At 40.0% G+C, this 13,688-nt stretch overlaps 1 protein-coding gene across 5 annotated transcripts in view; it reads right to left on the bottom strand.

Moving 5' to 3' along the window:
- Positions 1–13,688, bottom strand: part of LOC149187956 (pentatricopeptide repeat-containing protein At1g10910, chloroplastic-like) — a 420,882-nt gene that overhangs the window by 43,319 nt on the left and 363,875 nt on the right. For 4 of the 5 annotated variants that reach the window (XM_089411507.1, XM_089411506.1, XM_089411508.1 and 1 more), the window contains one exon: positions 9,075–9,394. The exons of the other annotated variant lie outside the window; for it this stretch is intronic. In XM_089411507.1, the coding sequence (XP_089267633.1) occupies positions 9,075–9,394 (320 nt within the window). The remainder of the gene's footprint in view (positions 1–9,074; positions 9,395–13,688) is intronic. 5 annotated transcript variants of the gene reach the window in all.

Here is a 13,688-nt window from a genome sequence, read left to right as displayed (position 1 = left end):
CCTAAGTCTAAACTTAGGGAAATTAAAATATTAATGTGAATTAATATAAAATTGTGTTAGAATGGTCCAAAAGTCATGGATCAAGCTAGATCTAATCTTAGTCGTTGATTAAGGACTTAATGTCAGCAATTGATTTGTCAACGAGAAAAGTATAAGACGAGGCTTGAGGGTCACTTGGAGAACACACCAAGAGATCAAGATTTCGACTTTTTGGGGCTGGATTTGCTAAAAAAGTTGAGAGAGTGATCAGAGTTGTAGCTGAGGGGCAGTGAATATAGAAGCAGAGAGGCAAAGATAGCACTGAGAGGATCAGCACAGTAGTCGGAAAGAGGGATGCAAAGCAGCCAAGGGTTCACGCAGAGGCAGCCAAGAGCTGTGCAGTGCCTCAGAGGGTCAGCGTGGGTGACGCAGAGGGCCAGAGAGCTGACACAGTGCATCCAGAGGCTAACGCAAGCCAAGCTGGAGTGATGTTGGGCTAACGTTGGGGTTTCGTGGGGCAAATTGGAGCTGTGGAGCTGTCGAAGCTTTTATCCGGGGTTTCAACCGGAATATCTGCTTCCAAGTAGAGAAGTACTACTGCCGAGATTTTTCTCTGTTGGCTGAGCTGAATTTGGCACCCAGATTGTATTTTGAAACTGCCTAATAAATCAAACCCTCAGATAGCTGCACCGGTTTTCGCGGGGACATTAGTCCAAAAACAATGGTGTCACTTGTGTGCTTGCTTCTATTTCCTTCAGTTGATGATATGTAATGTGTTGAGCATGTACTTGTATTTATTTCCAGTATTTACATGGTAAATAACTTGTTAATTAATAGAACAAGTAGGTAGGAATAAATCAGCAAAGTGCATGAAGGGTTTCTAACGTGTCAGACTTAGAAATTACAACAGAAAGGAGGAATTTTCATATCACCATGGGGAATAAGGCAAAGTGTCCTCCAATAGGGAAGGGTACCATAGTTTTTCAAACAGAACCGGAAGAGTGGTTATGTGCCACCAATGCGTTGCATGTACCAGGATTGGGGAGGAACTTATTTTCCATGTCGGAACATCAAGGCAAAGGCTATAATGTTTTCTTCATCAAGGAGAAAGTATATGTCAAACACCTGAGCTGGAAGAAAAAAGTGCAGATCAGGATCAGAAGTAACAGGTTGTATAGACTACAACTAGAATCACCAATGGCACTAATAGGCAGTCATGGAGACAAGGATTTGAATGAACTATGGCACAAAAGAATGGGACATTTGCACCATGGCGCTTAGAGAATTCTCAGGAACACTGTAATAGGAGTTTCGGATCTTAGTACAAAACGAGATGATGAATGCAGAGGATGCGCTCTAGGAAAGTATGCCAAAGCATCATTTCCTAAAAGTAAAAATAGGGCCAAAAGTGTACTAGGATTGACACACTTAGATATCTGTGGACCTATGTCCACTAAAGCTCTTAGTGGTGTCGAGTACTTCCTCACGTTCACTGATGATCACTCAAGGAAAACTTGGATTTATTTTCTACAAACCAAGGACAGGGTTTTTTTTTTATTCAAAGAGTTCAAGGCTCTAGTGGAGAATCTGATTGGGAAGAAAATAAAATTTTTGCACTCAAATAATGGTGGAGAGTATGTCGATAAGGACTTCACTAATTTTTGCGCTAAGGAGGGCATCAGAAGAGAGTGGACAACTCCTTACAATCTGGAGCAGAATGGAGTAGCAGAAAGGAAGAATGGGACTATCGTAGAAGCAGTTAGGGCCATGATGTATGATCAGGATATGCCAAAATTCATGTGGGCAGAAGCATGCAACACGATAGTTTATGTCCAAAATAGAACTCCTCATCGAGCATTGGGCAAGATTACTCCAGAGGGCGTCTTCACAGGGAAGACGCCTGAAGTCAGTCATTTCAGGATATTTGGGAGCTTAGCATATTGCCGCATACCCGAGGAAAAGAGAAAGAAGTTGGATCAAATTGCAAAGAAAGGATATATAGTTGGATATAGTGAGAACGCTAAGGCACATAGAATCTATCTTCTAGGGAGCAGGAAGGTAGTAGTTCGACGAGATGTGAAGTTCATGGAGGACAGGGATTTCAGAAAATCTCGAGAAATGCCTTCGAGTACTCAAAAAAGGAACCGTTGGTCAAACCTCTTCAACCAACAGAAGTAAAGAATTCTTCCTCGGATCAGGAAGAATCACAAGAGGAGGAGGAGCTAACAGAAGCACCTACTGGTAGAGGAAGAATGAGCAAGGAGCTTCGTCAAATTCTACGAGATGTAGAGGATTTCATTGGTGCACCAAGGAATAATAAGAGGGAGCGAAAACAACGAGATAGATATCAGGCATTAGTAGCTCAGGATGGGGAGCCTGCCATTTTTCAAGAGGCTGCTCAACATCAGGTTCGGTTGGATGCGATGGTAGAGGAGTACAACTCCATAATGGTGAACGATGTCTGGGAGGTAGTGCCAAGGCCTCAAGACAAATCGATGGTAGGTTCGAGATGGATCTACAAGATTAAATACGCTGCAGACGGCAGTGTGGAAAAATACAAAGCCAATTTTGTGGCTAAGGGGTATGCTCAGAAGGAAGGAATTGACTACGAAGAGACCTTGGGCCCAGTAGCCAAGTATACATCTATTAGAACGGTGATATCTCTTGCAGCACAGATGGGATGGGAGATTCATCAGATGGATGTCAAAACGGCGTTTCTGAACAAGGTGATAGAAGAAGAGGTATAAATTGAATAGACAGAAGGCTTTGAGACACATGAGAAGAAGTCTCATGTATGTAAATTGAAGAAAGCCTTGTAGGGGTTGAAACAGGCACCTAGAGCATGGTATGGTCGAATTGATGGCTACTTGCAGAAGATGGGATTTGTAAAGAGTGACGCATATCCAAATCTCTACTATCTGGTTGTACAGAATGAGCCTCTAATCCTAGTATTATATGTGGATGATCTCTTCCTGATAGGATCATCCAGGCTCATCGGGGACTGCAAGAAGAATCTAGCCACAAAATTTGACATGAAGGATTTGGGACAGATGCAATATTTCCTGAGGTTGGAAGTTTGGCAGCAAAAAGGGGAGATCTTCCTTGGACAAGGGAGATATGCTACAGAAATTCTGAAGAGATTCAGGATGGAGGATTGTAGACCCATGGCTACTCCAATGATCACCAACTGGAAGAAAATTGATGCATCAAAAGAAAAGGATGTTGATCCCACCTTATACAAGCAGCACATAGGGTCCCTGATGTATCTGGTCATTACCAGGCCAGACATTTGCTATGTTGTCAACACCCTCAGTCAGTTCATGGTGGAGCCGAAGAGGGCGCACTAAGCAGCAGCCAAACATGTTCTCAGATATATACAGGGAACAGTCGATTATGGACTCTTGTACACCAGCAATAAGGATATCAGATTGAGTGGGTTTACAAGATGTAGATTGGGTTAGAAGTTCAGAGGATCAAAAAAGTACCTCTAGGTACTGTTTCAACATTGGATCGGGAATGACCTCTTGGTGCAGTAGGAAACAGAAATCCGTAGCTCTGACCTCAGCTGAGGAAAAATATATGGTTGCAAGCACAGCTTTGTGCGAGGCCATATGTCTTAGAAAACTACTTGTGAACCTATTCAGAAGGAAGATGGAGGTGACTAGGATCATGTGTGATAATCAGAGTTGCATCAAGCTCTCTGAGAATCCAGTGTTTCACGATCGGTCAAAGCATATTGATATCCGGTGTCACTTTGTCAGAGACTATGTTCAACAAGGAGCTGTACAGTTGAGCTACAATCCTACAGGAGAACAAGTGGCAGAAATGGGGGTGATGTTGCATTGCAGTAGCACGATGCAGCGTGATGAGAAGAGTTTGCAATGCAGATGTAGTGTTGGGAGAAAGGACCAATAGCAGCACGGATGCAGAGGGAGTTGCAGTGCAGATGTTGTGTTGCGAGAAAGGACCAGCAACAGCATGGATGCAGAGGGAGTTGTCGTACAAATGTAGCAGTGGTAGAGGCAGATCCATGGGCAGCAGTACAGGATGCAACAGTGCAGAGGATGTTGGGTGGGGAGCCCTAGCATCAGCACAGGTATTGGCGCTGTATAATCAAAGTGATGCTCAGTGTGGAGTATTACTAGAGCACAATCCTCGCTAAGAGAGAGCGTTGATTTGGGGTAGCATCGAATGTGCTCTAGCCATGAAAATTGGTGGAGAGGCTAAAGCAAATGAGATCTCCAAGACCCAGAAATGGTTTGGACAGATTGTACCCAGTTTGGGAGATACTAAAATAATTAATATTTTTAATGGAGTTCCTAAGTCTAAACTTAGGAAAAATAAATATTAATGGGCATTAATATAAAACTGGGTTAGAAGATTCCAAAAGTCATGGATCAAGCCAATTCTAATCTTAACCGTTGATTAGAGATGTAATCTCGACCGTTGAAGGACCAACAGGAAAAGCATAAGAAAAGGCTTGAGCGACAGTTGGAGAACACACTAAGGGAGACCAGTTAGTTCGATTTCTGGAGCGGGGTTAGCTGAGAAATTCGAACTAGTGGTCTGGAGAGCAGCAAGAGGCAGCAATTACGGAACAAAGAGTCAGGAACAGCACCAGTGGATCAGCTCAGAGGTTAGAGAGGCAGATGCAGAGGCAGCAGAACTGCACAGTCATTGGAGGGTCAGCGTGGGAGACGCAGAGAGGCCCAGTGCCGACGCAGAGCAGCAGGGGCTGACGCAGAGGGTCTGGGAGCTGCGCAGAGGCCAGCAAGCCTGACGCCGAGTCCGAGAGAAGTGTTGGAGAATTTTTCTCTGTTGGGTAATCAAGTTTAGCATCCAGTTGTACTGAAGAATTGCTAAATAATAAAATCCTCCTCTGCTGCACCGATTTTCTTGCATTGGGTTTTTCCGAGGACAATTGTCCAAAATATCTGTGTTGATGTAGCTGATTCTTGTGCATGTATTTGTTTATGTATTATGGTGTGATATTTGCAACAGAAATTATTTTAATGTTTACTAAAGGATTTTCGTAAATAACTTATTGGCAAATAAGTAGGTAAAATAAATCAGTTGTTGTAGTGATATAATTTTCACAGTCCCTCACCCATCTGTCATGATCGTATGTTTGAAGGTGGGCCTCTTGAACCTAAAGGTATGCCTTGTCATTTGGTAATAGAGTATTCTAGTTTGCTTATCATGAACACTTCTGGGCATGGATTAATGGAGGGATTCAGTGGAACGAATGGACTAGGTCTATTCTCTTGTCCCCTAGACTCCCTTTTGGATATTAACCTTGAATTCTAGTCCTGTGGGATCTCTTTTGCTAACCATTTGGCTTTAGGAATGGTATTTCACTGGAAACCCTGATTTTGGTTGTGTGGTCTCACTCCCTCGTCCACATATATTACCCCCTTTCCACTCATTATTACCCCATTCATCATTTCCCCCACCTGGGTCCACATTCCTCCACTAGGTCCACATAGGGCTAGCTCTCCCCTTCCCCTTGCCCACACCTTGTGTCAAGCCTGGAATGATGCCTTGGAGGTTGATGCAGCTAAAAAGAAAAGTAAAAGCACAATTGACCACATTCAATAGAAAAATGTACCACAAAATGCAAAATATGGTCGGGGCAAACACATTTAACACGTGGGAAAAAGCAAATGCATGATCTCTACCCCATCATCATGGCCATCACCCTGGTTCCTACAGGCTCTATGAGCCCCCTTCATCATATAGGAACCCATGATTGTCACAACCCCTGGTGGGCAATGAACCGCCCAATCTCAAAAGGGGTCATCCACTGCTATATCTCACACATCATGCTCTCAGCCTTTGAGCAAACCGAGCAGTTAATTGAAGAAAAATCATAAAAAGGCAAAAGGCATATAAATAGGTTAGAAAAATCAAAGTTGGGGCACCTCATGTACCACGATTGCTCCCTCCTATGCATTATATACCCAAGTGTGGGCTTCCCTTCTATTAGCTATCCTTGTACCCCAGCATGTGGCCCAAGGTTGCCCCTTCTCACTCCCTATTCCATTCACCTCTTTATCACATGCCACCACCTTTTAAAGGATGTACCTTGAACATATTATCCCCTTTAAAAGTAGAAACCACTTAATGGGATGCTTGGTTAACCCCATTTGGAGTTTGGAGACATTAGCACATGCCAAAGCCCATTATGGAAGGACAAGCCATTATCAAGTCCCCACCTGTGGTCCATGGTTTGTAAGCTCTTTTAATCAATTTCTTTGATGACTTGTTGTACTGGAAGGCTAGGGGATGCATTGGATCTTATGCAAGATTGCAGGGGGTCTCCATCTTGGGTTTGGTCTCCCTATACGGGGTCCTAACCCTCCAAAGGGCTACATTGGCACATGTAGCGGCGTGTGTCGAGAGCCATGGGCCTCTACAGCAGTAAACAACACTCAATGGATCCCCAGAGATGTCAGAGATTAGCTCGAGATTCACCTATTGGATGAGGAAGATGTACCTGGTTCACCTTTGCCTAGCCAGTGCCACAGATGTACCATGCACTTAGCAACCAACCTAGGACTTGTAAGATGATGTGGCATCACCTACATCATCATCTGAGCCCTTATAGATGGTCTACATGCATCTTCGACTTACTTGGAGACCCATGAGGTCACTTGTGTGCCTCACAGCCATTGGGAGCACCACAAGTTCATTATGTGGAGAACAAGGGGCCAACCCCTTGTCCATTACTTTTGGAAGTCCAACTCACAATTTTGGCAGTTATGGACTTCATTAGGCCTTTGAGAGAGCCCAATGACATACATTATTGATCATTCGACCTCTTGGGAGGCTTATTATTTTATTTGTGAGCTAGTTGGTTGGGCTTGTCACCATTAGATGGTTATTTGCACATTATTTTAGTTAATGGGTTAATGTAGGCTCAAATTAGGTAATTTGAACTCCTAATGAGTGTATAAATAAGAGAGACATGAATTCATTTGTATCATCACTTTGGATTGGATCATCCTTCTCTTTAGAGAATTTTCCACTTTTTCTGGGATGATGAATTGGAGCATGGATGAAGTTTGATGTTTGGATTGGAGTATATTACCTTGGATCTTCTTTATTGTCAAATTGTTGATGGGTGGATATGTTCTATTACATGTAAGTACACACATTTAATAATATTCTTGTTTTAATTTTGCCATATGCATTGAATGGGATTTTTGCTATACTAGGGCTAATTGTTGCATTGCATAATTGCAAAATTGTGGAATTATTGTTTCTATATAGCCTCTCTCAACATTTGGGCCATGTATATGAAAGAAATCTCCTAGGGATAATTCCACCAGTGAATTTATCTTGATAAACCATCTCTTTTGCCAAGCGAAGTATAAAATCTTTGACATCTCTTCTTCTTGCCCTAAAGACCAAGTGAAGTAGTCCTTAAGGCTTCCTTAACTGAAATACAAGTTCCTTTCTCATCATTCTCCTAGACTCTATTCTCCCAAGGGATTAGGCACTGGTCCATGAATAGGTGATCACTCAAAGAACATTTTTATCCACCTTTTCCCCTTCTTTTCTAGGTCTAACCAAGTTGGGTCACCTAGGGCAGCACTTTCCCAACAAAGTAGCCAAAGAAAAATTTTGATCTCCTAGCCACTACTGCGTTCGTGTGTCCTCAAGGCATCCTCCAATTTTGAAGCCATTTCGACAGTGGAGTTATGTGATAACCCAAGCCCTAGCTCTAAGATCAAACTTTGCCCTGGTATTCTCTAGGCTAGCACCTCATAGGATCAAATTGACACTTTTAATTGGAAATTCTTGCTTTGATCCTTTCCCCTTCCTTGTCTAGGTTAAGGACATCATTTGTTGCTAAATTCTCTCTCCTTAACCTAGGCTGGGTCCACTTGGTCCCGTGTGATCCCATACTTTTGAAAGGTCAATTATTCAAGAACCATTCGGGAGGTCAAGTTCAATAAGGATTTTAGGATTGGGAAACTTCTTTACAAGGCATATTCCTCTAACCTAACCCTCAAATCCTCACCTCCTTATCCTAGAAATCTGTGTACCTTGCTTGAAGAGCAAGTAAGCTCCAATTCCATTCTTAATCCCCCTTCTAGGAAAAGGATCATTAAAGTCACTTCACATCATTTGGTTGATTCATCCTTCACAAGTGACTTTCTATATACTATGTCCCCTACCATCGATGAAAGTCTGTAAATAGTAGGGAGTCTTAGCTGAGATGACAGTGGGCTAAGCCTCCACTGTTTCCCTTGACCTAGCAGTTGTCCCTTTAGGAGTCCCCTTTATGCCCCCTGCTAGTTTGAGTGGTAACAAGTCTTAAACCCACTTCTTTGGGTCCAAAACCCCACTTTTGGATAAATTGTCGAACCAACCTTTTTTGGTGGGTATCCTTCTTAGAAATACCTTCTGAGCTACCCAAAATTCCAACAAACTAATGGTCATAATAGGTTATTAGTATGACAATAATAAGAACAATTAGGGAAGAATATGATGCATATATAGTTAAACTTCAAGCAAATTGCTTACATTTGTAATATGAAGTATACTAAATTAGTTTAAAACTAATAAATAGTCTTCTCACAAAGATATGTCACTTTAGTTGTCTTGTTTGGTACAGTGCTTGTTCATAGAGGACTAAATAACTAAAATGTATATATGTGTCTCGACTCTCCTCTCTCTTGCAAATTAAAACCTCAATTGGGTTCTAGGCATAAATAAAACAACAGACACTAGGATATTGGGGTTATAACAAAGGCCCTACAATTTTGCATGCATGCTAAATACTTGATCGCCACTATGACAGTATAAAGTGCAAACATTGCAACAGATGTTGATAATATGCATGGTATCTGAGTAACTAAAATTGGAAATCACAAGTAGGTAGTAAATATGGTAATTTTCCATGTATTGCTTTAAAAGAATTCATATAATTCATTTTCTATGGTGTGTGTAGTGTTTGTCAGCAAAATTCTTATGTTCACAGTGAGAGATAGATGGTCATATTCATATAACCTTCAGTGCCAAATATCAATCATGAAAGGCTTGGTTCACACACTCTACATATAGACATCATTTACAAATGGGCATACCTCAGTTAGTCGATGCCCTCTAACTTGCATGTCTTCGAGAGTACGTTGCGCAAGATCATATAGTTTCTCCTTGCAGAAATATGAAATAAGAATACTGAATGTTTGTCGGTCCGGACAAATTTTAAACTTGTCCATTTTCTTGAGTGTTCGCATGACATACTCCATATCACGTCCTCTAGAATAAGCATTCAACAATGTATTCATAACCACTAAGTCATATTTTCCTTTTATATTCTCTAACTCCTCTTCTAACCTTTTTACCTCTTCAATATTTCCAATCTTAGAATAAGTAGAGATCATGGTACTATATGAATAGCCATCTGCCACACAAAAAGAATACCCAAATTATAAACATACGTGAGAAAGAGAAAAAAATAAAAGTAAAACTGGTAATAAATAAAAGTAATTCCCTACAATAATGGAGCAACATTACCATTGCCAGCATCTAAAAAACTTTTTTGGGCATTATTTAGACAGAGAGATCTCAGAGCCCACATAGTTCATCCACAAGAACAAATAAATGATTGATCAAATCCCTCAACAACTGCTTATGGACAATAGGATCCACACATAATACAAGGTCTAACCGAGACCTCACTGTGAATGTTTCCATCTCTTTAATTATTAACATATTACTTTGGATTAAATGCTAGGAAACTTACTAAAATTGCTTCCTGTGTTTCATATGGAAGCTAAACAAACTACTAACTAGGACTATGTAGACGAGTTTGATGACCTCAAGGCTAAAACTCTACTCTAGATGACATACTTACAGATGACCTCAAAGACAATATAGTGATTGATGAGGTTTTGTAGATGTCCTTGATGGTAAAAGCATATTCTTGCATTGTCGCAGTACATTTAATATTTTACTGTTGTTTTTTGCCATGCACAAAATTATCTTTTTTGGCCCATACCTGTGGCAGAAAAGTTTCACTTAAACCACTTTTAACACTTCCTTTTTGGCTCCTACTTTTTATCCTATTGAAAACTTTAAGTTGTCCATGAATGCTCAAAGTACTGTTTTTTGTGGTTGACGTTCAGTTCAGGCCACGTTCCGATTCATTGTATTGATGGCTCTATTGAGTCCATACATGGGTAACTAACCCATTTACTGTACTTTACTTTATTTGGATATTTTGGCTAAGTCAACCTCTTTGGGCCAGTGCTTCCACCCTAAAGAGTGTGTATAAATACAACACACTCCTCTCATTTACAATCATTCATTCAGGTGAGAAAGGCTTAGGGTTATCTCTTCTTTAGCCCACCTCTCTTGAGTACTTGAGTTTGGGTTATGCAGCAATCTTTCTTGCTTATAGTTGACTTCTCTCTCAAGCACAATTATGCTTTTTAAGCACACTATGGTGTGTTCATCTCTCTTGTGATCAGCAATGGCTGTTGGTATGAATCTGTCGTAATTTACTTGTCTGGGTTAAGGTTTGCCAAAATGTTCATTATAGATCTACTATCTCCTTATGATTTCAACATGGTATCAAAGCTAGTGTGAACTCTTCTTTCTCCGTCCAGAGCTGTTTGAAGGCTGTTTCAGTTCTACAAAGTAGGCTTTCAGCACCGCTTCAGGACAGCAATAGATTTTTAAGGGTTTTACCCTCTACATCACTAGCATCCTCCTTTCATGGCATTTTTTTCTTTTGTTATTTTAAAGAATATCAGGGACATATTTGCAGATTTGTGCCCTTTCGAGGGCAGCGCACTCTTTTTCCTTCTTTTCCAGCCAAAATCCCTGCTGTTTTCAGGACAGCACAGGTATACTGATTCATGGATAGAAAATAGCTTCTACCCTGTCTTAACAGCGCCAACTACCATATTTGGGCCAATCAAATGCAAGCCCTCCTCCCTACCAAGGGTATATGAAAATATTTGGAGAAACCTCTCCCCACCCCCAATGAAAGGAGCAATGACCTTGTTTTCTTGGAAAAGACTGAAGCCCATTGATTCCTTCATCTATACATGGAGCTCGATATTGTTCATCACACCAAGGATAACAAATGTGCAAAGCATATTTGGGATGCTTTTCACAACTTATTTAGTACAGTGAACACTATTCAAGTCACTCAACTTGAAACTGAGCTCCCCAGCCTCAAAATGGCAGACTTTGATAGCATCGACTATATTGCAATTTGCAACGTCCAAGAACTGGAAAGATGAAATTTTAAAATCCAGTGGCAAGACTAAACCACATTGAAATTATGCAAATATTATTCGGAATAATCTTTCTTTTAATGCCCAAAGCAGATTTTAAGTTCCTAAATTCTATCAGAGTTTAACAGCTGCAATTCAAACAAGAATTTATCAATTTAATTCACAGATAAATACCTAGCTTTCGTGTTTGAAGTCAATCCTGAGCTGTTGTAGCATCAAATTGCTCCCGTTACCAAAATGACCAACACCTCCCTGCCAAACTGGGCACAATCTCGGTACCTAGCTCCAAAGTACTTCAAAATGGAAGCACTCTGGCCCCCATGCCCAAAACTTCAAGAACAATTAAGGCCCACTCTTCCTCTTTGTCCTCTCTGTCTATGGCTTCCTCGAAATTTCCTTCACTGTCTGCGAAATACTCCCAAAACTCCTCCCCTTCAAATTCGTCCATCGATCCCCTTATATTCATGAGGTTCCTTCCTTCCTCGGCAACCTCTCCACCGCCTTTTGACACGGCAACATCATGGTTGGAGGTTGTTGCCTTCATTTTATGACAAGTCATAGAGTATCACATATATATAGTCCCTTCTTATAGAGACTATAATTTCTTTTTTTTAGTTGTATATAATATGTTTCATATATACCATTCCTTTTAATTTGAATATATGTTTGATATATTATATTGAATTATGTTAATAATAAGAGCAATTAAGGTCTATTCAATTTATAAGCATTTAATCTATTCAAAGTTAATAAAGAGATATTTACCATATATATATTTTTGGAGTGTTATGTTTAGGGTAAGATTTCCCTTCTTAATTGTTAGGTATTTAATCTAGTATTTTACTAATTAATTCATTTATCCTTTCATTAGACATCTTTTATAACCAATTAGTAAGTTTACTAATACAATGCATGTGATGCATGCATATGTAGCTATCATATGCATGCCTCGTATGCATGCTAATACTCATTTTCTGTGCATAATTCGTGGTGGGGTCGTTACATACACCTTATGTTGTCAGAAAATGTGGGCTCGAGGACAGGGACAAGGATAGGTACGTCATCTTTTGAAACAGGGTGCCTAGGTTCTTCAGGGGCATATTATAATTTATATATATAATATATAAATATTATATTTTATAAATTATAATATATATGAATTTGTATATTTTTCAACTTTAAACAAGAAAACTAAAATATTTATGATTTAAACATGACATTATTGAACATTCAACATTCACATTGAAATGTCAAAATTTCTAGTTTGATATCAAGTGCACATTGGAGTTTACATATTAATAAGATTCATGATATATGTCCATTGCCATACTACATTCAAAATTTGCCTTAAGGCATCTCCAAACATGAACTAGGAAATTTTAAAATACTAAAAGTAAAAATAGCTAATAGTGAACAATGGCTTCCTCAAGCCATGTCATCAGCATCACTCAGATATTCAGTTAGCATGCTCTCTAGGTAGGAATCACTCTCATCTTGAGGCTCTTGCTCATCCATAGCAACTGGAGGTAGCTCAATAAGGCCATCTGGTTGTATCTCCTCGTCCACGCACATAGCATCATCTGTGTATTGGTCTTATCCCATGAAAGGACCCTCCTTGTACCCAGGGTCTTTTCGAGATATGAGACGAAGTGTGCTATGAATGTACACTAAGTTCATTGCCGCCTTTGAGCCCAACGTATTTCTCTTTACTAAATGGATAAAGGCATAAGTACTCCAATTCCTCTCGCGAGATGAAGAACTAGCTACCTAGAATATTAGGGGAAGCCCATTAAATTAGTTAAAAATTTAAAAATAAAAACTAAAATGAACCCCAACGAACCCGATTTTGGGGTTCCAAGTACCCATCATCTGGGTTCTTTGTACCCATAAAGAAAAAAGAATCCAATATTTTTTAATGGATAACACGGTTTTTCATAGAAGAACCCAGTTTTTATGGGTTCTTCTCAAAAGCACCCGTACCCAAATCCAGTACTTGGGGACGAGAACCTAGGACGAGTTCAAGAACCCCACCCTTGGGTTCGCAGACCCGTGCAACATAGCATACACCCCTCCTTCAGAAAACTTTGTCCCGAAGTTAGGGTTTATATAGTATATTAGTAATTATTTTTAGTGTTTATTATATTCATGAAAGATTGTGTCTTGTGATTGGATTCTTGTTTATAATATGAGGGCATTTTAACATTTATGTTTTGATCATTTATTGGTTTACAACAGTGTTACTTGGGAGCGGGGAGCGGGAGCGGGAGCGACCATTTTCAGAAGCTCCCGGTTTGGGAGCGAATCCCGGAGCGATTTTTTAAAAATATATATATTTTTTATATTTTTTAATTTTTGATACATATATGTCAACAAAAACATGTAGAATGATGAAATAGACATAAAAAACATAAAAAAACATAAATTGATCATTGAACCATATCACATCAATCA

This window comes from Pinus tabuliformis, chromosome 3_1 (assembly GCF_031772625.1).
Source record: "Pinus tabuliformis cultivar Carrire ecotype Pingquan chromosome 3_1, CPIR1, whole genome shotgun sequence".
NCBI lineage: Eukaryota > Viridiplantae > Streptophyta > Pinopsida > Pinales > Pinaceae > Pinus > Pinus tabuliformis.
Note: the sequence above shows the minus strand (reverse complement) of the source record. Positions and strands in the feature narration are given on the sequence as shown.